Below are 25,754 nucleotides of genomic sequence, written 5' to 3'. Positions count from 1 at the left end.
TTGGCCGGCGAATATTCACCAAATTTTAGTATTTATTACCAAATATTTTTTTCAGTGCAGAGACTAAAAGCCTTAATTCTAATCCTGCACTGGGGTTATTATAAACAGCCGATTTTTAATGTTAAACTTCTCGAAAATTAATAGAATAAAAACTTTTGTGTCCTGCGTGAAAAAAGTTATAGTAGAGGAGAATATTAGGTTTGAATACATGTTTTCATCGCGTTTTTCTTTATATTTTCAATAAAATAAAATATTTAAGTAAATATTTGCGAATATTACTTCATATAATTCTGCCCTACAGACTTCAAAATATATTCATGTTTTTTTACGGATTTTTATTAGCAATTTTACGAACTTTACATAAACAAAGACAAATGACCCCAGTGTGCCAGATTAAAGTGCCAAAATGATATGCGCGGCATTAGAGTTAAGATCCTCTCGTCTCCGTATGACCCGCATTTCCGCAATAAATCTTTTGCGCAATCTTTCAAATTACTCATTATTCTTGTTACGTTCTGTGTACAATTATGAAGTAAAAACTCGGTCGAAAGACGACATTAAAAGATATCCGGCATGAAAATAGTCTTGAAGCATCAAAATTAATAACGTCGTAGCTGTAAGAAGTATCGGATTCGAAGTTCTCGCACGAAGTTTCGCGTCGGCAAAGTGCGAGAGAATGTGCCGTGATTTTGCGCGTTGCGTGCATTAAGAATTTAACGCCGGATCTTTGTCTGCTCAGCCAACTCCGCGGAGATTTCTTAACGACTTCCCAGGAAGGCACGTATATCGCGAAATATCCCGTGGAGATCGTCTAGACCGAAATCAGCGAGAAAAATGCATTTACGGAAACTTAAATCCGACGTAGTCGGTCTCCTCGAGCGCGGCGTTTTTGCGAAAACGCCTGTTTGTTGACTAATCATTTATTAATCCCCACACGGAATAATGCATGAGTTAGCATGAATTTGCATGCGTTGAATATCGTTAAGTAAATGCGCACGCTGGTTAACATACATTAATAATGAATACGTTCAATAATAGGGTATTTTTGAAACTAATAATTTGTTCGGTTTATTAATCCGATTCTTTGGAAATTTTACCTGTTTACCTGTTTATTGCACATCACAATCTGCAAATTAATACAATATGCCGATTTTGCAGAAAATTATTTGTTTCCACATCGTCTAAGCAACATACAACAAATAATAAGATGATTGTATTGTTCTATTTCGCAGATTTGACGCGCTTGAAAATCGAAACACAATGATCTTTACGGTCAGTTCATTTTAACGGTTCCTCGCAATTTTTCCACACACGTTACGGTAACTCGCTCATGACTGTCTAAACTTTCCGTAGCCACAGTAAAGATCACATCATCTCTGTTAGCACGTCTGCGAACGCTTTCCCAAGCGCTCTCGATCTCGGAAGATCCGAAGCTTGGAGTTACTTAAGGCGAGAGAGCCAACGGCGAAATTTACGGAGAGTAAATTTCATTTTTAATACTTATTATCAATCTTGACACAAGGGGTTTATCAGACTCTCTAAATTATTCCAGATACCTAATGAAGTCATTAATCCCGTAGATAAAAAAAGGGCTTTTTGAAACTTGTGAAATGTCAAACGCCTATTAAAAATTATGATCAAACACAGTCTTACTACTTGCTTATTTTCTGTGTGCCTTGAATACGCGCAAGTCTAACAAGTCGTCCATCGCTGTTTCAGAGCACCGGAATCCGTCACCGCCGCGATTCAACGAACGAGTGAACCCGGGGCCGATTCGCACCGGGGAGACGATCGTGCTGTCGTGCATCTCGCAGGGCATCCCGCCGCCCACGTACCTCTGGTTCCGCGAGTCCGTGTCGGGTACGACGATGGTCTTCAACTCGGAGAGGATCCACGCGCGTGCCGGCGTGCTCGTGCTGCAGTCGGCCAGGGTCGAGGACGCCGGCAGATACGTCTGCCACGCGAACAATACCGCCGGCTCCGAGCGAGTGGAGCTGGAAGTCACCATCATAAGCAGCCTCTCCATCCATCTGGCGCCTCAACAGGTTCGTATCCGGTTTTCTTCTCTCTATCGGAACAACGCCGGAACGGCTCCCCCGGCGGACGACCCAATTCACGTTCGCGTGCCTCCTTCTCATCCTATTTCCTTTCGATTCTTGCCCGTAGACGTGGCGAAGGAAGAGTCTGACATAGTCGTCGGATCGCTCGAGACGCGGCTTTCAACTGAATACGAAGAAGACTTAACGGGCTGATTAAGTTAAAAAACTTGAAATTATGAAACTTTATTAGTCCCTACTTTCTCCTTTGATGAATGCCAAGGAGTAATTAAATTTACCCCGGTTCTCTCGATTATGAGCGTAGAACGCGTAAGAGGGTGTACACCTTTAAAACGTCTTAATTTTGGTATTCCGGTGTCACACAACTCGATCTTGTCTCGAATATATTTGTTTTCCTCGGAAATGTAGAAGTAATAGTCAAATTTGCGTTGAAATTTAAGTTTGACTTTACGGCGTTTGAGAAACATCGAAGATGTCTCGAACCTGCGACAAAAGCATAAAGTGCCGAGTAAGCTTGGAATGTTTTACGCGTGATGTAAATGGCGGGAGGGGAAAAGTTTGGCACGACTTTCAATGGTTCACGAGGGAACGTAAAGATTGGCTGATTTAACGGGTTGTTAGCGGCGGAGATATCGCTCGTAATTTGCCTCGTAGAGACGGAAACGTGTGCGGATTTGTTTGCCATCGAACGTGTAATTACGCAAGAGCAAACAGTCCACGGCGGAACTTCTCAGTTTTGTTTTCTTCCTCATATGGACGTTAATTAATAATCACGGTGTTACGTGTTATAGCGTTACATTAAATAGGTACACAAACTTAATTATAGTTCTCATTGCTGTGCCGTGAAATGGCATGCAAACATTCGCGAAACGGTACGTCGTTTGAGCTTCGCTTTCCCAAATAATGTTCGACGTCCAAGTTTGGATTGTTATTGCGCGCTCCTTTGTTCGATATAATCGCCACGGAATATCGTCGGCTATTTCGATTTGAGCAAAGTTCAACCCCAAGTTGTTCCCGTTACTCCGAACGACATAGTGGACTTTGGACAATCTCCGGATAATTGGGCCGAACATCAACATTGCAACGTAGCGTCCCCGCGTCCATCTTGCCGTCTCCGCCGATTTGCATCCATTTCCTCCCTATTGAGTTTCGTGGGCAAACGCGATCTTTCCACTTTACTATTTCATTTCCTCCCCGCGTCTTGCATTTGCCCGCGAATCGCGTTTCACACTCGCGGTTGTTGAATACGGGATCGCCGTGCATTTTTAAGATTTCAAACAGAAAGAAAACCGCAGAAAATAAAACGTAAAAAAATAACGTGTAACATTTTTGGATCGGCCAGCTAAAATCAATATGTCCGTTGCGAAAACGTCCTGACGAATAAATCGAAATGAACGAGGATGAATGAACAAGCCGTCTCGTTGATAACCGCGCGGAGAAAAATAACTTGCCGACGCGAGCAGCAAATTTATATGTTGTCGCGACAAAATCTGTCAGTTACTATATAAAATTATCTGTAAAAGAATCTACAAATTACTTTGGAATAAGAACAAATTAATAAATACAGGAAAACACGATTTCGTTCTAACCGGCAAATTAACGTGCCCTAAGAATGGATTTATTCGGCAGAATATTTTCTCTCCCGGCGACAAGACTGTTTTTCCGCTGTAATTACGAATAATTCGCTAATTGGCTGTGCCAACTAAATTTTATTCCTGTCGCAACGATTGTGCAGTAGCAACAATGTGGTTTCGCTACAACGCCAAAATGATTTTTCTCCGTGTGCTCTCGCATCGCTCGCGGCGTTCTTCACTCAAGTGTAAATCCGAATTGCGATTGTTGAACAGTTACTGGCGTTCGCTGTTGCTTATCGTGTGTTTATACCATGAGATAAAAAAAAGATGAACGTGAACGCCATTATTACGTTTCTGTGGTAACGTTTGTAACGTACATTTATGCTTACATCGAAGACGACCTCTTTTTAGTTTTACCGTTGGAAATCCGACTTCAGACTGTCGCGCGCCCACTCTTTCATCGCTCTCACCAAGAGATATTCCCACTCTTTCTCGTGCAATGCAACGTGTCCGGAATAGAAATAACTTCAAATCGTTTTACGCGCTTACCGCAAACATTCCTATTATGTAATCTGTTCTCACGGCCGCTACTTATTATCTCAATCGTTTAACCAATTCGCAATAAGCTTTTACCGCCGGTTTCGCGAAACGAACGGTGGTGAATCGTGAAGCGAATAAGAACGGAAAGAGAATTATATCGTCATACACTTTCGAGGCTCATGAATAAAATCCATTTTATCTCGTTGGAGTCTTAAACTCGGCGAAGTAATCTCATCGATTTCTTCAGCAACTCTGCTACTTTTCTCTCTCTCTCTCTCTCTCTTTCTCTCTCTCTCTCTTTCTTTCTCTTCTGTTTGAGATCTTCATCGAGAAGTAAATAAACCGGCAATTCTTACTTGGACGTCATCGCGTAACGGACTACAGCTGACTTCCCTTTGAACGAATTAAACTGTAAGAATCTCCGGACGAGATTTCTCGCCGATATTCGATAATCCTTTCGCGTTCAACGCGACTCGCGACCCGTTCCCTCCCCGCCTTCGCCCCCAAGTAGCAGCTCCTCTTCAATGCGTCCTCGCAAATGAGTCGGGCGTCTCTATTGTCCGCTTTCCTCCCCGTTCTTCGATCCTGCCGACAATCGACGCCAGTTTCCCTCGGCCGGGGGAGGGGGAGCACGGTCAGGATCTGCATCCTACTTATCGCCATTCTGCGCGATTTCGCGAAATTTACCTTTACCTCGGGAATTTCCACGCTTTTCCGCGACATTGGCGGCGGCATTTACGGAGTAAATCGGCATTTATCTGGGAAAGGTAACAAGCCGAATCGCGCTACAAGCCACTCGTCCTGCCAGTTACGACGAAGTCTTCTTCCTTTCTTCTCTCTCTCTCTTTTTTTTACGACGCTTTAAAGTCCAGGTATTTAAGTAATACGAGCGCACGTGTATCTTAACACGTTCATTGCCAAGCTGAAAATTGGAATTTCGTGTGGTGGCCAAATTTTTTATTTAATTTTTATTGTGCTCGAAATAAGTTAATATATTATTTATATGCTTTTATTATTATGTACATAGGATTTATGTACTCTAAATATCTATTACGCGATAACGCGTGATCGGCCGTTTGGTGAGAACTCGCATCACGCGATATCGCGTGATTGGCAATAAACGTGTTAAGCCCTCCTCGGCTTGAGATTTATTTGAACGAATTAGGATCTGAAGAAGCGCTTGTTTCCGTTAATACAACGTTTGTTGGCAATAACGCGTCTCTCTCGCGACTTCTTCATGTCCGATATCAAATATCTCGCTGATAAAATCGCGCGGGAAAGTTTCGAGGAAGTAATCCGCTTGCAATAAAGTGGATAACTGGATCTCGTTACAGATTCGCAGTTCGTCGCAATTATTAATCCTTCGGCGTTTTAGTTAAGGTAAAATTAGCCTTAAATCGATTACAGAATCCGTCGGCGAAATTAAGACCGGGAGAGGGGGGGGGAGGATCCCGGGGCGGTCTGTGTATGCTCGGCTGCCGTGGATTCCCAGGTGTTCACTCGCGATTTCTTCGCTCACATCCTTGCTGCAGAGAGCACTCGATTCTGCTACTTGCAGATCTGTAAGCCCATCTTCGTCATTGTATTCCGCGACGCGGGATGACGGTTCGTTGCCTCGTGACTTTGTTAAACTGTCGAGAGCTTCTATAACCTTCTCACCCTCACGTCCTTCCGTCCGCCTTCTCTCTCTCGCTTCCTCTTTCTCTCTTACTCTCTCTCTCTTCCTTATCTTAGCTCGATGAGCACGAGCCGGGACGTGCGAGCTGCCTCGGCAGTGCCTCTGAATAAATTCGAGCCGACTCGAACGGCGAGCGACTAATTCTCAGCGACGTAGATAATCGAGGATCGCGTGAGTACCGTAAACACGGCGCTGAAGGAAACTCGGAAACGGTTGCTCGACCGTGACGCCGTGCAAAACGGGGCACGAGGGTTGCCCGTGAGCTCGATGAATCCCGATGTTGTCCCGGACACTTATTCTGTCGGGCCAAATTATCGTTCGCCCCGAGATTGTCTAACTCCGTTATTATCCCGCTGCAATCGTCGGCTTCGGCCTGAGAATTCCTTATAACTGTCGCTAACTTCCGGAAACGGCAGCCGCTGCTCGGGGGAGATCCCAGACGTGATTCGCAAAAATTCTCCCGCAGTGGTCTCCGCACTCGCGGTGTAAACAGAATTAGTGTATTTTTATTGTGTCATGCGGAGAATAAAATGTTAAAATCAAATTAATGTGATCAGCTGTTTCTCGGTCTCGTAAATCAAGCAATATTTGTGTATATTTAATTACGTCTTAATAGCTTGCAGTAAATACTTCAACACTAGAATGACGTAATGCTTCTCTCCCATTGAAGGAAAACTTAGGTCTCAAATTTAGATTTTTCTGTCCAGTAAATATTTTCTTAAAATTAATTTTGATATTTATAATATTATGGGCTTAATACTCGTCGCAATTGTTTTAACACGTACAAGTAAGTCTCTAGTTACACGAAGGAAATTTTGTGTTTATACATAGTCAATTATACTTCCGCCTGTAGGAAATATTTGCTAAGAAGTATTGGAGTAATCATTTTACTTGGGTCAAGTAAATATTACTTGAACGGTGCACACTTTTTTTCAGTGTATTCCACTAATTTTTATCGTTACCTTTTATTAACGTTTTATTATTCATTTTGTATCTCGATTACACCTCCAAATCTTATATTTCTTAGTTTTATATATTTCATCATTCATTGTATCTTCGTTCGTGTCCTTTTTACGAAGTAGATCTCATGCTACATCCGCCGCCGTATTTCTTTACTTCGAATGCACGCAATTCTGATTAAAACCGATAGCTTCATGCATCATCATCTTATCTCGACGCATGACGTGCGTTACATCCCCCAAAAATTACAGCCACCCCGATGAAATAATGCGCTTCGAAGTTTCGCTCTCTTCGGTATCACGGCTGGATTATCAACGGCCAAGTTGTGGTTGCGACCGATAACACACAGACCGAGATATCGATACGCCAGCGCTTGGGAACCAGCGGTGTAATAAATGCGCCACGCGCGCGTAAACTATTTCACTGTCAATTACCAGCTGATGGATCGCGCAAACTGTAGCACAATTCGCCGAGACGAATCGTCCGTGCTGGCGTTTCAGCGGCATTACATGCCTTGAAAAGTCGACTGCATGCTGGTTCGATCATTGCCCCGTCGTGGAACGCGTCGAGGTGGGGGAAGGGGTGAACACGAACAGAGAGTGGAAAATGTCAGTAAAGTGTCGCTGTCCGACAGAAAACGCGAGAAAGTGGTCGGTATTCTTCCATCTGGAGCGGACAGCTCGAGCATATATATATAAAAGAAGAGCGAATGGGTATTGGTAAATGGTCCGTGGTGACGAAGGCTACCTGGGTACCATCGCAGGAGTGCGGAGTAGGGTAGGATTGAGGGAGATCGGAGGGAAGTGGAAACGGTGAAATACCATTCATTCGCCGGAAGCCTTCCGTATAACTTTCGCGATGATCAGTGAAAGAACGCCTATACCTGACGGATTCCCTCGCATATACTGGGTGTCTCGCGTTGGTATCACTCATGATGTAAGAAAATAAGATGTACCGTTCCAGAGGATACCGTTCCACAGCCGTCCTATATCATGGCTGCACTTTGACCTGTTCAAAATTTTGCCCGAAATTATGAAAGACACAAACTTGGCGCTGTTAGTAATAACGTGCACTTGGTTATTTTTCACACTTTACCAATCAACGTATGAATAATTATTTATTATCATTTTATTTCATATTACACATTCTTATTAATCCGAACTCTCGTATTGCTTTTACAAATTTTAATTTCGTTCGTATTTCTGTCATACATTTTCACCAACATCGTGTTTGACTTTCGCGCTAATTTGGAGATAGAGTTTTATCGATTTTTCGACTATTATGCCACCGTTATGCGCAATGGTTCACTCTACCTTTTTACATCATGGCACTGCTCGCGGATTTCGCCGGATCGATTTTCAAACGAGATCTATGCCGTGTGAAAATTCGATCGTTCATCATCTTGCATGGGAACACCTTTTTTTATCTAAACGTCCGATAAAAATTCACTTAAAATCGTACGAGATGAAAAGTGGGATTCTGTTTCCGCTTGTGCTTCCGGAATTTAATTTGCGGGAGTGCGATTTTTAGTCACTCGCAACCTGAGAGCTGGCTAACGTGGGCCGTGATTTCGTTCAGGAAAAATCGACTCTCCGGTTTGGTCGCGGGTATACCCGTGAATGAATGGTGGCACGGCGAATCCGGGACACTCCGTATATATCGGCTGCCTTTCGTCTCCGCAATTTTGTTCCATTAGCGCGTCAAACCCGCTTCGTGCTTTATTGGCGGAAACCGCGGCTTTTTGTCACGCGCAACGCGGCTTCCGACGGCGCGTTTTGCCGGCGCTTCGGCGGAATTAATAATCGTAGGCTTTTCAACAAATCCCAGGAGGTTGTCAAGTTAGTTCTGCCGTTTGACATTTCGCCCGCACGCCGATTAGCCGAACAGTACGGACGATGCTGAAACTGGCGTTTGTTTGATCGAACAAATACTGATGTAATGTCCGTGAACGTTTAACTCACCGAGGCATATTAAACGGAAGGACCGTCAAAGAACTTCACAGCGGCGTTATATGAAAAATATCAAATGTAAAATATAAAAACACNGGCGGGGGGGGGGGAGGATAGAAAGAGAGAGCACATATCTCGTGCGGACGGACGCATTTTCTTTCCTCTTTGTGAGAATTAATAAAAGCATTCCTTTGACGATATCTCATGAAATGGTCATTATGCCCGCCGAATTCTAATTTCACCCTACAATTTAATGCAACGCCGCATCTTTCTTCGCGACGCACAAGAAACCCGTCGGGAACGGGAGGCGAATTGAACGTCCCCTCGCCCTCGTTTAACAGCATCCCCTTATTCGTTCCATGTGTCCAACCGAAAAAAAAATCCGTGCAACAACCGCGCGACGCGCCCGCCTCAAAGAAAATTGCATGTGCATTGCGCCTTGTGTACATGGATGCGTGTATATGGGCGCGCGTGTGTGTGTGTGTGTATGCGCATTATTGTTATACTGAAACAACGCGTCCCTTACGCGTGCCGTAAATACACGCGGACGGATGCAGACGGACGGCCACAAAGGAACTCGTCGAAAGAGGGAGAGACGGAAGCCGATGTCTTAGCTCGCGTTTTATGAGTCTCCCTTCGAGGACCGTCGGAGGAACTATCGCGAGGCTGCTTTATTTTATTTTTCCTCTCTTTCCTTCACTCCTCGCTCGCCACATTCCTTTCTTTCTCTCGTTGCAGCCCTTCGCACGCTCTCCGTCATCACGGGAGAAGCCCAGTATCAAAGGACATTTAAAAGTCGCCGACGGTTTCGAAAGGAAGTTTTTTCCGTGGAGTCGTGGGACAAAACGATCAGCGAGCCGCGGATCCTCTTAACGATATTTAACGACTGCGGTAAATTCGATGTACGGATGGATAATTCTCCATCGCCTCTGATTGCTGCGCTCCTGGCCGGCAAAAATCACCCATCGAATCGATGCGAACGCGCGCATTTCTATTTAATTCTCTTATTACGGAATTTCCTCTAAACCGTGAAAATATCCGTGGCGCGTTCCGAGGAAATTCATGTAATATTAATGACCTAACGTAAATCCCGATAGCCAACAGAAGGGTATTATTTCCGAAACAAACAAAAGAACATGTGTTAATAATTTGTTCTTATCGCTTTGTGAAATTATAATCTCTCCGGGTGGAACTTTCAATCTTCGCAAGGAAAGGTGGAGCAACAAAACGTGAACAGAAAGCTGTCATGATTGACCCGAATATATGAATACATATTCTGCTTGATTAAAATAAGGAAAGGGCGGAAAAAAATCGTGCGGAACTAGAAAGAAAAATATATTTTTCAAACTCCATAACTCGACTTCGATTTGTTATTTTACACGCAGCTTCGATTGTATTAAAAGGAGCTAATTTAATCGGGATTCAATTTCGCGAGGATCAACGCGCATCGCTGTAATCCGAGCTTTCTCGGACACGCTGCAAATGAAAGAGTCGAGCAGCTGATTCTTCCGGACACTCGGTCCGTTTATCGCGGCACGAAGATGCTTTTTGCTTATCAAGATCGAGGGCGCGTCGAACGGCTGGAAGTGCTCTTCGTTCGCGAATTCTTGGCCGAAGTGGCTGCGGAATTCGCAACGGCGATGCAGCCAGTGCGATGCAGCTGCATCCTACCGTGCACACGTATGCGCGCGCTCAAGCGTGCACGCTGCATAATCGAAATGCACTATCCGCTTCCTCCTCCTCCACGGCTTATCTGTCTCTCTTCCCCTTCCCCTCCTTCTCTCTCTCTCTCCCTTGAAGTAAACGAGCATCCTTAATAATGCGCAAGACCGATTCCACTCCGGATCAAAGGATCCCGTGCGTTCGATCGCCGTTAAGTTAAGCGGCTCAAGATGGATATGGAAATACCGCGGGAGGCCGATTTAATGGATCACCTCATATTATTCCGCGAATCTCTAATACTCACCCCTTGTCTGAATGCACATGGTCTTACCTACTCACTTCCGGCTCAGCTTTCAATTAAATCGCGGAGTTAAAATCGATCTCGCGTGATCGTTATTGCGGCTGTTAGTTGCCGACCAGATTACGGCATTTTGACGTGATATTAAGTATTAGTGGGAATATTCTTGGAAACAACGGCGTGCTCGTCAGGTATGTGACGGTAATTCGACTCGCGGAGTTGCACAGATTTCATTTTGAAAATCTAACGGAGTTTAATGAGAGGTTTCTCCGTGGAAGGAATATGCAATTGTTCCGCGCTGCCGCGCTTTTCTCGAACCGGCAGCGAGTTAACTGATTCTTTAACCGGTTTTATTGTTAATCTGCATCTCAGTTACGTCGATATACTTTCGAAGCGACGGGTACGGCGTTCAAAGGGCAGATGATTAAATTAACCCGCCGAATACGGAATTGGAAATTCCAGCGGGCCACTCGAATTAATTGTAGGGGCGCGTTCGTCCAATTCCTAATTCAATACACGGCTACTGTGTGCAGTTGCACTCTTCTCGTCGGCGCGCGCGTTACGACTCGGTGTGACCGGAGGCTCGCGAGTCCGCACGGAGATCATATTCTCGTCGACTTTCTAATTGTACCAACTGAATAATTGACGATTAAAACTTCTTTCATCCTGCTGCTCTCAGGATACGCCTGTTGCGCGGACTTCCGGCGAACTAAAAGCTACACGTTTTTTCTCTTTCTCTTTTTTCGTTGTACACCTCGCGACTTTACTTTTGAAAGCTAAAATTTACGAGTCGCGATTTTATGAAAAATCTCACGTATAATCGATGCATGATATAGTAATATATAATATACACACAATAATAAAAAAGTTTAAGATACGTCGTATCATATGTGCACACATGTGTTTATGTTCTATGATTTACATTAGACTGTACAGCCACACCTGCGACGAACACTATGTTGTAAATATTATATGATATCTCGCGTGTACTTTCGCAATATCACCGAATTACTAATAAATACCGTATCACATTTCGCCATTATTCGTATACACGTTATACGATATCGCTGTATTAACATATAGCGTATTTCCTGCGGACTCTAGGTGACTGTGGATCTGGGGAAGGATGCGGAGTTTCAATGCTCCGTCACCGGTCAGCCACATCCGGTGATCTCATGGGCGAAGGACGGTCTTCCTGTGAGAGAAGGATCTTCGGGTAGAAGCAAAATTACGGGTAACGACGGCTCGACGTTGCGCATATCTTCCATCGTGAGGGACGACAAAGGGATGTACCAGTGCTTCGCCAAAAACGACTACGAGATGGTGCAAGCCACGGCCGAATTACGCTTGGGAGGTAAATTCGCCCTCACGTTTCCTTCCTGCGCGCGTCGCCTCCCCCCTGCGAATATAATCGCACTCGCCCCATTGTCCCGGAGAACCAAAAGCCATCCTTTCCCGTTCGAGCAGTTTACATTATTTATTGAATATACGGTTTTGCCGGAAACACGAACCATGCACGATAAGCTGTGATAAATTCGATTAATTAACCCTCCAGGGAATTCGAAAAACGAAGTTCGCTGACTTTTTAGAATATTTACGCGTACACAGCGATTTATGCCGAATGTGTAATTAAATACCATGCTTTGCGGCACGCAGACGCAATTTGCGTCAGCCGCTTCTTCCTTTTAATTTTTCTTCTAATTCTTGCTTTCGGCTGAGGCACGTAAACCCGAAAATGTTTGAGATATTCTGAGAAGGATAGTGTGTTTAAAAGGGAACACACACGAGTCGGGGATGGATTAGCGTAAGGACGTGCGCGCGCGCGCGCGATCTGCCGCGTAACTTCGGCGAAAGTTTTATGAAAGTTTCCTCCAGGAAATAATAAGGCTAAATTAAGGCTATTAACGGTACACCATTAACCGGAGGCGAGAGACTCTATTGCCGAAGTTTTGTCTCTCTCTCTCTCTCTCTCTCTCCCTCTCTCGCTTTTTTGCAACCTTACTTAGTTTTTACCGGCTGTTCTAAAGTAAGTCTCCTTAAATACGTAGAAGCATTTTCCGGAAGCTGCCTTATTACGCTACTAAATGGCGATATATTTTTTAATTAAGAATGACGTTTATTTGCAACGCATAGTAGATTTATTATTCAGTACAAGGAGAGAAGAACACCGTGAGAAGCGTAAAAAAGCTAGACAATTTTTAACAAAGCAGCAATACTAATTGATATCTACCGGTAATTCATTATTTACGCAGATGTAATTACGAGAGTAAGTAAGTTTTGATAGCGGGAGAACATGTAAATAATTTTCACACAGTGAATTTTCTTTTCAAACGAGAAACACTCGTGAACTGTAACGCCGATAATGAAATATAATATATTGATAAATTTCGCCGGCACTAATTAATCTTTAAATCACATCGCAACACGATTTTTCAGCAGGCCATAATATCGTCTGTATTTTTTTCTCAAATTTTACATGTTTAATATTGCAAAATTCCGGCAATGAATTCGTATATACTCCAACAGGCGAGAAAACGATGTTAAATGTTTCTCCTATTTCTCGCGCCAACCGAACGTTCATTCCCATCAAAAAGGTGGCATTTTCACACACACGCACACACCGTACACGCACGAAATCGTGCATTTAAGAATTAAGCCCGGAAATTATCGTCCAAGGTTGCCCCGTACGCGTGAGAGAAATGTCCGGGGGCGTTCTCGGCGACGTATATCACCCCTTTCTCCGCTTCGTATCTGACCGAACCCACGTTCAATAGGTGCAATCGAATTCCTTCATCGCCGCGAGTCGATTGTTCCGAACTTAGGCGTTCTCGTGTCTGTGCATTCGCATACAGATCAACAGCGGGGAGCGTGGTGCCCCGGAGCGGGGGGAAACCGGTAGAGGGCTCGACAGGGAGAAGGAAAAACGTTGCTTGCGCGAGTTCCAAGACAAAAAGGGGGAATGAAAGGGGAAGAAAAAGTGGAGAAATGCTTAACGAGGGCGATGCATAATGGAGAAAGGAGAAATCCACTAGCCGGTGTGCCACGAAATAAATACGCGCCATTTGTCTTAGTCGGTGGGGGAGGAAGGGATGGACGAGGGTGGTCGTCGGTCGGTCGGCGAGAGTAGGAAGAGGGTGGACGGTGAAAACGGGCACGATGAGTTTCGCGTTGCGTACGAAGACGCGGGTCGAAACGAATGGCGAACGACTGGACGGAATATTCCGTCCTCGTCGTTCTCATCCTCGTAGTCATCGTCGTCGTCCTCGTCTTTAAACCGGTTGAAACGAGGACGGTGTTTTCGCGCGACATAATCCATTACCTTAAACGACCGCTGTCGCTTTCTCGGCCGTCTTAAGGTAACTGCGAGCACACGAAACGAGCGAGAACGAACCGTCGGACCTTCGCATTCGTTCTCGCCATTTTCCTCGTTTCGATTAAACGAATTATAAATGAAGACATCCAACTGTAAGATAAAATATACGTCGCTTAGTACAAATATTTTAAAGGTTCACGGCGGATCCAAGCAAAATATCAATAATTTGATGAAAGATAAAGATGTTTTTGAAAAAAAACCTGGGCAGATATTTAAAGCGAATTTAACAGATTACTTAGTCTGCCCTTTAAAAGTAGTACAAGTCAGTAATTTCTGAGTCGCTAAGCGAAACCGCCCACTCTTAACCAAATAGGCTTTCTAAATTATTAGGACTTAACGATATTTTTTTCGAACTCTTCTTTTCGATCCTTCTTCTTTATAAACGAGGACAATTATGTTTTACCGTTTTTATCGATCTCCAAATGAAAATAGACGTTAAAAACATCGTCCTTTTTAATAGGTCGTTATCATTATTTCTATTTTAAATCTATTCTACATCCAAATAATCGTCTAAAGAGACTTTTGTAAGGTGGTGTTACGCAATAATTGTTATTCCTCTAATTCCAACTTGACGCTCGCTGTAATGCACAATAAGTAGGTTATTCGTTACTCGGCAGCCTCTCGAAATCAAATTCCTTTTTCACACGTGCGTTTGATAAATCGGAGCATCGCTCATCAAACTCGCAAACGAGATTCCCGAAATATTTCGCCTTTTTGCAAATGGAATATATGAAAATTCCACGGATCGTTTTTATCGCAATTAAACGATATTCCAGTGAAAAAGCTACCGGCAGCATCGAAAAGTGGAACACGCCGCGGGCGCACACGCGATGGAACGGCGAGATCGCGCTTTAAATCGCCAGCAACGCGCACTGGCGCAACCGACTGGCATTTTCCAACTTTTTCTTTTTCCACGCCCACACGGGCGAGAGCGTGTGTGTGTATGTGTGTGTACATGTGTGTGCGTGTGTATGTGTGTAAGAGAGAGAGAGAGAGAGAGAGAATAAAAATAAATTATTTCAAGTGCGATATGAGCTCGCAATATGAGTTCAGTAAGCCGCGATTCCCGCGCCATACATTTGTTCGAGAATATAACGTATACACGTGTACTCGTAGCGATACATATTTAGTCGAGATACAAGTCGCGACTCCCGCGCGCGCGATTTATTCATCCGCGAAAACCGTTGCCTCATTCGTCGCGAGAGTTGGATGCCCTCTCGAGCAATTTGCGAGTTCGTTTTAATGCGATTTCCAGTGCCGCGTGTGTCGTCATCGTCGTCCTTGTGATCGTCGTCGTCGTCGTCGTCGCAACGCGAAACGCGAAATAATTGGACGGCGCGGTAATCCTCTTACGTTAACAAAAGGAAAGAATCAAAGAGGCGAAGTTCCATAACGATCGTAAACCGCGCTGAAGCCGGGACGGCGGGGACCGAGGGTGGAGGGGAGGGGTTAGGAAAAATATATATACGTTACGCGCGTGGAGAGAGAATTGTTGCCGCTGGTATTTTCACGATCCCCGTTCGATGGAACAAAGGAACGCGCGCGCGATGGGACGCAACGGCGAAACTAGGCGGGAAACTGCTGATTCACGACGAAATAGGCACTTTTGAGCGCGAGCCAAATGAAAACGTAACGGAATCAGCGTCGCCCGCTAAAAGCGGACTTCTTCACCGCCGCGATTGTAATTTTTAACGGCCGATTTTTATGCACCGGACGCGAGAAACGCGCGGGCGATCACGCGAATTCGAAATTGCGTGACTTTATTGCGCATGCATTATTATGCTTCGTGCATTATGGATGGTAGCTGATGTTTGTCCGCGTACGAACGAAGTGACTTGAAAGATCCACGATCGAATCGGTATATGAATGTACGTTCAAAATACGATTGATCATAAGAGAGTCGCGCAATGTTTGCATGTCGCGCCGTGGAAATCAAAAGATTCGAAGGGATGTAGATTCTTTTATCTTACCGAATATCGTAAAATTATATTTATCTGTTTATTTATACGAAGGGAATCTCATCCCTTTGGTGTAAGCAAAGTATCTTTCACAATTTTAAATAAGAACAAGAAGTCGATAAGAATCTTTCTATCAGATATCGTGTGTACATGTTTGTCGAATGATTAGTCACAGCAAAACACTCCAAAGTCGCGTAGTAGAGTGCTAAAAGAGTCCTATGCTAAAAGAAGACATTCCACAAGGATATAATATTATGCGTGTGTGATGAAAAATTCTCTTCTTTTCGTTGAACTTACTGAAACGTATAACATGACATTTATCGAGGTTAGGAGATTTATATTGCAGAACGAGTAAGATGTCTTCTAACATCTTCAGGATCGTCGCAAGTAGTGTCACGCGAACGAAAGAAGTGATTTTCGTAAATCGTAACGGTACACTTTTCAAAAGAGAGAGAGAGAGAGAGAGAGAGAGAGAGAGAGAGAAAGAGAGAGAGAGAGGTAAGAACTAAAGACTGTTCGCTGGCATTTTTCCAGCTTCCACCGAAGTGGAGTTTTATTGGAACTTTACATCGACTGTTATATCGAATCAAATCCTCTCTTCGGTGCTCGATCGTCCTTCGCACCCGTTTCATGCGCCCTAATCGGAACCCGTCGCCGTACCATTCGATTAAGGCTAAAACCGCGCGAAAAGCGGGGCATAAAACACCGGCAGCTTCGTGAGACGCTTTTAGTATCTCTTAAAAAAAAAGAGACCTGAATAAAGCGAGGTAATAATAATAATGAAAAATTGTCTTTCCTCCCATTGTCGTACTCGCGTCTTGACGTGTCGCGTCCACGAGTCTGGAGTAGCTGATTCCACCTAATGATTTCCTCTCTCATTCTGGAACGCGAATCCAGGCATAATGCTGATAGAGAGAGGGCAGCTTTAAACCGCGGTTAGTGTTAACCGACGTTGATGTAATAGGGTCTCGGGCACACCGATAGTCGGGGTTAACTAATCCCGGCTTAGTGATTCGCTATGTCTTACTAGATTAGAGCAAGAGAACATTATATATATATATATATATATAAAACGGCATCAGCGAATAATACCCGACACACGCTTGTCTTTGTATTCATTCATGACAGCGATCCATGTTTTCAGCTCACTTTTATCGATAAAAGTACCTTAAATGTGACTTCTCAATCAATCGACTTTCTAAACCATTTTTAGAGACACTTTATCGATAAAGATAAATTGAGAACATAGACCAGTGTGTCTTCGTTTTGTCTTCTCTTGTTCGACGTGTAGATGCAAATTGAAAGAATTATTTATACAATCTGGTCGTCTAGACTGTCAATGTTATCACTCTATTTTTTCTTCGTTACCGACTCGAAATAGTAAGATTTCTAGGTTAACAAGATTATAAGAGAGAATAGCTCATATTTCTTTGTAAAAAAATCGCTTGATATTTCTTTGTTCTCATTTTGTCGATAATATAATAGTATTTACGTCGATACTTGTTACCAGCTGTAGCTTCGATAGCTCGACTTCGGCGTGTAATATCATCAATATCGATTCTTCAAAATGACTCCCTGATGCAAACGCAGCGAGATGTACTCTTCCTTGCCGATTACGCCGGCATAATTCGCACGACGCGGACAATATCGGCGCGCGGTTGCTCTCTGCGCGCTTTCACGCGAATTTCACGATAACGCGATATTAAACACGGCCGGCCGCGCGGACTGTTAAATAAATTTCCCGGCCTTGATCCTGGCAAACTTCCACTTTGTTTACGACGCGCCGACGCGCGCTCGTCGGATCGCGTTCGGCCGGCCGGGGGTAAATAACGAGGCGCTGCGGAATCATCGCGCAAACCGGCGTCCGCAGGCGGCGATTCATCGCGGCCGGTGTGCGTTGTCCGCATGCATTAATGACACAAAGCCCGGCCGTGTAATAGTGCGGCGCACGCTCGCGAATAATCGTTCCCGGCGAAGTCGCGCGGATGCACTCACGCGCGCCCGCGCGCGCAATCGCGGCGCGTCGGAGTGAATTGTGTGTCGCGCCCGGCCCGCTGCAAATCTGTCAAGGATTATGCCGATTCGCCGCGCGTGAAAGCGATACACAAGCGACCGACGTGTAGTCCGCTAAAACTAATGGATACGTATCACGTATCGACAACGTTGAGATACGAGGGGCGCGTGGCAGTTGCACGGAGAAAAATGGAGACTGCGGACACACACACACACACACGTACACGGGCTGTCCCGGGACGATCTCGGCGTTACGACGGGTTCCTTGATCGATTTCGAGTAGACTGGTCTCAGCCGAGAATAGTCGGTACGGCGATAATAGTTTCGGAATGACGAATGAGCAAAGATCGAGAACTCTTCTTGACACCCTTGCTAATAGGATTTATCCCGACGACTCTTCCCGCAGACCGCCTATCGTATTTTCTTTCCTCGCGCAATTGCGTAAAGCGGCGTTTAACTTGAGAGAAAACGTCCACCAAGGGAAATGATATTAATGAACGAGTAAATTGTAACAACGGGGCGCACGTGGCGATAATAACATTTTCACATCGACCTTAGTTAACTCTCTCGTTGTCCTGAAAACCTCAAGTTTAGCTCCTATTTTTACTCGATTCCGAAACTCCACCAAATGTGCGCTTTGTATCCCCGCCGGTGCCGCCGAACAAACGTCACGAATAACGACGATATTAATTGGCGGAAATTTTAGCACATTGTCGCGTCCAGGTATCCCCCTGGAAAAGCCGGTAAGTTCCCGCCGCCGTTAACTCACCCCCCCGTTTCCCGCCGCCGTTTAGAAACTCGATCACACACTTCGTAAATCCACTCTACGCATTTCGGAGATCTTGTTCGCGTACATCTCGGAAATTCAATCCGTGAATTTCCACTGCTACCTACCGGTCTGCTACGGCAGAGAGAGAGAGAGAGAGAGACCATCTCTCTCTCTCCCTCCTCCTCGCCCCCGCCCGCACGAAAATACAGTTGACTCGACTCGTCGTCGAGCTGACGGCGGCAACAATGACGCGGTGCCCGCACGATAATGCACGCGGGGCCCGCAAAACCGGGGCGTGGCACAACTCGCGTGCAATAGTGCATTCTGATTTACGCCGTGAGCAAACAGCCGCCTCGAACCAGCCAACCCTACCTACCTACCCATCTACCTACCTACCTACCTACCAACCTACCTACCCTGCCGAACCGCTCTCGCCCTCAACCTGCGCCCGTCCGGGTTATTGTCGGCTCTATAATTTGGGGTTAATTCACCGGGCGGCACTCGAGTTCAGGCGTCAAACCGCAGATCGATAGTTCCGCCCGCGCGCACCGGGCTTGTCATGTAAATGTTGCGTGCATAATACCCCCGCCTTGCGGCCACCCAGGGCCATTTCCACGGCGATGCTGGCCGCAGCTCGCCGTAGTGTGCGTGCGTGCGTGCGCACCGTGCGCGCAGCGCTGCGTGCGCCCTGATTCAGGTGCGCACGAGCGGGAAACCGACATTCCATCACCGCTCTCGCATTCTCCATGATAACGTGAGCCTACGATCCGCCGATGAAAAAGCCCGTCGAGTCTCGGAGCGTGAGGAGGGGGGTGTCTTCGCCCTCTGTAAATTTCTTCGAGCGAAATCTCGCGGGAAAAATGCTGCGACAACGGGGTCACTCGAGGTCGAGTAACTTTTCACTCACGCGGGCTTGAATTCCGCTCTACGAATCGCCGAGTGAATATTTTCGCGACCGAGAGGTGAGTCTAGCGCGCCCCATCGTCACCGGGACGAGATTTACTTGAATTCGAGACACTCACTTGTACTTGGATTAATGCGTTGATTGATGTACGGAGCTCCATCGATTCAATCGGTTCCATGAAAGCTTGAATTGATCATCGAGTCGCTAAAAAGATACGATAAAGAAATGAAATTTGCAATTTATACGTCTTAATCTCGTTTCGTTAGCCCTCTATCAACCGTAGACAGAAGATTCTCAGGTACAATTAATTATTCCTTATACGTATGCTCAATTACACCTTGTACCTTGTCAGTGAGACTCGTTAATATCGATCACAGGTAACCATCACGGCGCTCGACGTGTTAAGAATTCATTTTCCTATTCGAATGAAACATTCGCTCTTACAATTCCGAGCGGCGGTGTTTTCGCTATCGAATGAATTCTCAGCCGTTTAGAGTGAGGTATCATTCCGCAAAACTTAACAAACGGGATAGCAGCCTCTTCCTCCCGAATCCCGGTCGTTGGATATCGCGGAAGTTTCGGTGATTTGAAAAGATTGAGATTTTGAGATTCAATCGATGGTTAGCAGAGGATATCGCCGCGATCGTTTTTGAAGTTACCGTCCCGGCTGCCACAGTTTATTGGTACTCGTAGATCTTTGTCTAGCTTGGCCAAGTATTGCGCTTGTTTAGAGATAGTGTTTGCGTGGAGCGCGGAGAACAGTCTGAGAAATTCTCCCTCTCTTTCCGACGGAGGTAAATTTGAAGAAAATCCCGACTATCGCACGGAGATTTTCCGCGAATATTCCCGCGCCGGTTGCGCGAGTTATGCGCGTATATACAGAGGTGGATTTAGACACAACGGCAACGCGGAGCGCGCCGCAATTTCGAAATTCCAAATGCAGGCCGCTGCGTACTGATGCGGCCTGCCTTTGTGGTAAAATCGTCGGGCAATTCGCCGAGAAGGAGGCAAATGCTTTTCCTCTTATCGTCAAATCGTCGCGGCTTCTAATCATTTTCAACGGTTTTGTCAGTTTTGTCAGCCCGCACAAAGAACACAGTCGAAATTCACCGGTTAAATGGCCCGGAAAAATTCCAGGGAGCGCCTCAATTTCTTGCCATATTTCTCCGACTAATTTCTCCATTTCACGGTTTTTATCTTCCACGCGCGAAATTCTCTCCGATAACCACGAATCCGTTGTCGCTGTACAGACGCAGCGCCTCAACTGCTGTACAAGTTCATCGAGCAGACGATGCAGCCAGGTCCCTCGGTGTCGTTGAAGTGCATCGCGATGGGCAACCCTACGCCGCATTTTTCCTGGACCCTGGATGGGTTTCCTCTCCCGCAGAACGACAGGTAAGACAAGTAGTTTTCCTCGCTCGGTGTCTCCGCGCGGAACGCGAGCGAGCGAACGAACGAACGACACGATCCCGAAACTCGATCCAACTCGGTTTCGCCCTCTTCCCTTCGAGCAAAAGTTTATAGTACCAAAATCGGACAGACGATGTACGCGCGGATTATTCGCGGTTATTAACCCCGGGGTATTACGCGAGATCGTCGGGAAATCGGTGTACTCGGGGGTTTCCATCCGGCGGAGGCGGATCCCGTGGGAGAGCCCGATAGGCCCCTGCGGGCTTCGATTCTCTGAACCAATTGAGAGGAAAATTACCAATCACGATGTTCAGTCTGGACGTTTTTAAAAGCCGGCCGATTCCGAGCGATGGATTTAACGGGCGGCCGCGTAAGTCGAGCGTAACCCATGACGGGCTTATAATTCCGCGTTTCCGCGATTTGCCGAGCGATTATCGCCGGAAGCGAGTCACGATAAGAATAATTTTCTCGCGGAGAAAGAAACCGTCGGGGACGAAGCGTCTCTTCTCACGAGGCCGGATTTGTTTTACGAAGAAAGTCCGACGCGAGTGATGAATTTTTCTGCGGTTCTCAGATGAACCTTGAACATAAATTATACGATTGAGAATGTACTGCCTATTAGTGTCGTACTTTCAATGGCGCATCAAAGAAGCTACTAGAAAAGTTTGATATTTATCGAGCAAAATTAAGTTTTTGTATTTTTATTTCACTACTTAAATAATAAATATTAATTTGAAACGAAGTTCAACTAGACATATATATATATATATTTCTAATATTAATATAAATTATGAAGTTTACACCGTTGTATTTTCAAAACAATAGTCAATAATTCTGAAATTTGTGCATAATGTTTACACATCATTCTTTAATATCACAGTAGTTTTCACCAAAGTCTTATTTTCTGTTTAGAAAATATTAGAAATGGAATTTAAAAAAGTAAAAGCACGCTAATCATTTTTCACCCACGCTTTTTCATCATTCTTTCATTATTATGACTTATGGGCGACACATCCTTAGAGGAACATCGGCGGTGCGTCGGCGATATTGAAACGCACGCAGCGTACGTTCGCGCGCGCACAAAGTTTGGCGAACGTGTTTCCTCGGGAGAGAAATCGCGGCCGGCGATCGCAGCGGGCTAGTGGAACAGCGGCGATTTGCTTGCAGATTCATGATAGGCCAGTACGTGACGGTGCACGGCGACGTGATCTCCCACGTGAACATAAGCGCCGTGCGAGTGGAGGACGGCGGCGAGTACAGGTGTTCGGCGGTGAACCGCGTCGCGAGAGCGCATCATGCAGCCCGGCTCAATATTTACGGGCTGCCTCATGTACGCGCGATGGGCAACTACGCTGCGGTGGCCGGTGAGACGACCGTCATCAAGTGTCCCGTCGCGGGCTTCCCGATCGCCAGCATCACTTGGGAAAAAGGTTCGTGTCAACCAACGGTTTCGCTTCCACCGTTCTCGGCGGCTACCTAACTACTCATTTGTAAACGTTTACCTGAGGAATTGGAAAACGAAAATTAGTATTACACGGCGAGGGGGATCGGACTTGGTGGAACGCCAGCAAAATATGTCTCGCTCGTGACTAATTCGATCGGTCTCTTCTTTTTTTCCATGGATAAGAAGCATATATACATACATACGTATTATATAATATACTATATCTGTGCTATGATGTACGATATGTGTATACATATATATATATATATACATATATGTGTACTTGTATATGTTTTTTTTTCCAATTCGTTAGTTAAATTAATTAAGAATTTAATAAATGAGTAAACGAACGTCAGTACGCTTCATACACCTGTTGATAAATTTATATCGCGTAATCGCCGCCGACATTTTCGCGCCGACGAATCTCTAAAATTAAATCTTTCCGAGCTGCAGCAGGGATATAGAACACAATGGTTATTAAATTATCGTCGATTCGTATTTCTGATTAAATTATCGTCGATTCGTATTCCTGACTAAATGATAATGCGTATCATAAATTGAAAACCGGATCGAAGAACACGGCGTGTCGCGATATTTCGTTTCTATCGATATATTTATCGTAATTATGATACGCTTCCGACGAGTCCTGCGAATTATGGCTTCGATTGCAAAATCGAATAAATTACTTCTTTGAATATTAAAACGCATCCCGACGTGGAAAATTATGTTCCGATAGTCTGATAGTAATTTCGTACGATTTATGTACTTTTACATTTTATGTTACATCGACTCCGACACCGCATACGATTTAGCCGGAATCCGCGTGCTTCGGGGTCACTGAATATATTACTTTATTTTCTCGACGTTATATTTTTTATAAAATAATTTCGCTCGGATCAATCAAGTAAGATCAATCGGGTGAAAGATTTTCCCGCACAATCGTATAGAATCTGATATTCGTATTTTATCCTTGTTACTTTCATGACGCGCGTCTCGTCACGACGCTTTTTTCGTAAGGTCGACACGTACCGTAGGTACCGTGCTGTAATTAAGAAGACCCGGCATCATTTCAAGACATACATAGTCACTCTTCGCGATATATCGGTTATTGATTCTTCTTACCCTACCCTTCCATCCTCAGAAATCGAAGGACTTCGTTAAAGCCTGGAACGCGAGACCGCTATCACCGAGACCGCCGGGTTTCGAGTACGCGCCGGTGATATACGCGCGATGCGCGTTGTTGCATTATATTCGTCTCAATTTCACGCCGGATCGATATTATCCCGTCCCGATACCCCGATATCTCCATCTTGGTGGAGAACTCCGGTCGCCCAAAGTCGCGTATCTCAAGCCCGTTTTGTTCTTACCGACTTCCTTCCTCTCCTCCTTCTTCGCCGGTTGGCCGATAGAATATCCGGCCCTTATCCGCTACACCGAGATAAAGTACGGTCTGAATAAGTCGCCCGACACATCGACTACCACTATGGTATACATGCGAAACGATGACACTCAATTTCACTTATTTACATCCATATTTCCGTCGTTTCTTATTATTAACAGTCACGTGCTTTCCCTGTCTTTCCAACATTCTCATACATCGAATGTTATAGTTTACGCTTGTCGTCCATGAATTTTTTTCCGTTTTTGTAATTCATGTACACACTGAAAGATTTGTTTTTCTGTATAAATAAATAAATACGCTCCGGCCGGATTCATTTGCGAAATAAGCGGAATACGCGAATCCAAGTCGAATTGAAGTGTCACGCCGCGACGACAAAGTCGAAGAGACTCGCTTTGTTGGTTTTACGCATGTGCTCCGAAAGCGTGTCGATAAGTCAGTGCTTCGACTTCTGCTGCGTTCGCATCGCCGACGCCTTTCGCCTTTTCGTTTTTCCCCGGACCACTGACCCCCGCCATCTGATCGAACGCGAACTTCCGGAGTGCGAAATTGCGATGAATATCGTGCAACGCTGCATCGCGCGATTACTTCGCGGTTTTATCGGGCGAATCGCAAACGAGGTCTCGCGGTTCCAACTTTGACCTTCTGAGTGCTTCGGAACCGAAGGCTCTCTGTAAACGATAGCGCGATCACCGTGAGCGGGAAGTACTTTTAAAGTACTTCTCGGTCTTCTTAAGCGCAAATACGAGTTTGCGATTCACGTTGATGATTTCCGCCGGACGTTTGTGAACGTCGGTGGCATCCGACGGCTTAACACATTCGCTACGCTAATTTTTCGGCCGACAAAATATATTTGTCACACACGTGTGACAGTTTCTCACCGGAGAAACCAGAGTCATATGTATGGCAGCGAGAAAACTTTTTCTATTCCAATATCGTCAAAAATTAATGCTGCAATTCCACGGTAAAAAAGAAAAAGAAACCTGGCTTTAAAACAGCCCACTGAAATTGTGTGTTACTTTAACATGGGGGATACGTAAAAAATAAAAATATATGTTAAAATAACACCAAATTTTAGTTTCTAACACGTTCCGTGACTATAAACATGTAACGGCGGTACAGGTGCCTAGTTCAGAATTGCAATTCACGTACAATTGTAATCCGATTCTTACAACTGCTTCGTAAGCTACGACTTTGCGATTAATTCTGAATTTATACTTCGAATTCCAACGTAATTCGATTTATCACAATTATATAAAAAAAAAGAAGTGTACGAAGTGATTTTGGAAGGATCTCGAGTCCTTCCTAAATCCTAGTAGCGAGCGTGTTGATGAAGCTCACCTCCGATCTTTGACGCCGCGTCTTATGTTTCTTCGGTCAAGCGGGGCCGAGCGATGAAATTAAACGATCGTGAAGATTTAACTCGGAACGTCATGAAGGACGCGTAAATAAGTTAACTTTGCTACGTCGCGTCTTTGGCCGCCGGAAAGTCGTGGAATTTCCCTCGTCCTCCCGGAAATCTCTCTCGGGGCGAGCGAGTGGGCGAGCGGGCGGCGAGGTGCAAGCTTCTTTTTCCGTGCTTTTCCCGGCTCTCTCGTGTCCCTCGACTCGGCGGAGGGCGGGCAAACCCTTTTATTTCGACCGAAGTCGCGGTCGTCCCGAGGCGACGAACTTCCAGCGTTCCTCCTCGTAATGATGAACTCGACTTCGCGAAACTTTCGAACGATCTCTGCACGAACTTTCCGCCCCCCCCCCCCCCCCCCCCC

The 25,754-nt window shown here is 45.3% G+C and overlaps 1 protein-coding gene across 1 annotated transcript in view; it reads left to right on the top strand.

Annotated features, from left to right (window-relative positions):
* Nucleotides 1–25,754, top strand: part of LOC106741514 (Down syndrome cell adhesion molecule-like protein Dscam2) — a 177,459-nt gene that overhangs the window by 121,626 nt on the left and 30,079 nt on the right. The window contains exons 6-9 of the mRNA XM_014613628.1: nucleotides 1,720–2,045; nucleotides 11,823–12,072; nucleotides 20,986–21,130; nucleotides 22,313–22,575. Coding sequence (XP_014469114.1) covers nucleotides 1,720–2,045; nucleotides 11,823–12,072; nucleotides 20,986–21,130; nucleotides 22,313–22,575 — 984 coding nt within the window. The remainder of the gene's footprint in view (nucleotides 1–1,719; nucleotides 2,046–11,822; nucleotides 12,073–20,985; nucleotides 21,131–22,312; nucleotides 22,576–25,754) is intronic.

Source organism: Dinoponera quadriceps, unplaced genomic scaffold (genome assembly GCF_001313825.1).
Source record: "Dinoponera quadriceps isolate SergipeBrazil2010 unplaced genomic scaffold, ASM131382v1 scaffold405, whole genome shotgun sequence".
NCBI classification, from domain to species: domain Eukaryota; kingdom Metazoa; phylum Arthropoda; class Insecta; order Hymenoptera; family Formicidae; genus Dinoponera; species Dinoponera quadriceps.
Note: the sequence above shows the minus strand (reverse complement) of the source record. Positions and strands in the feature narration are given on the sequence as shown.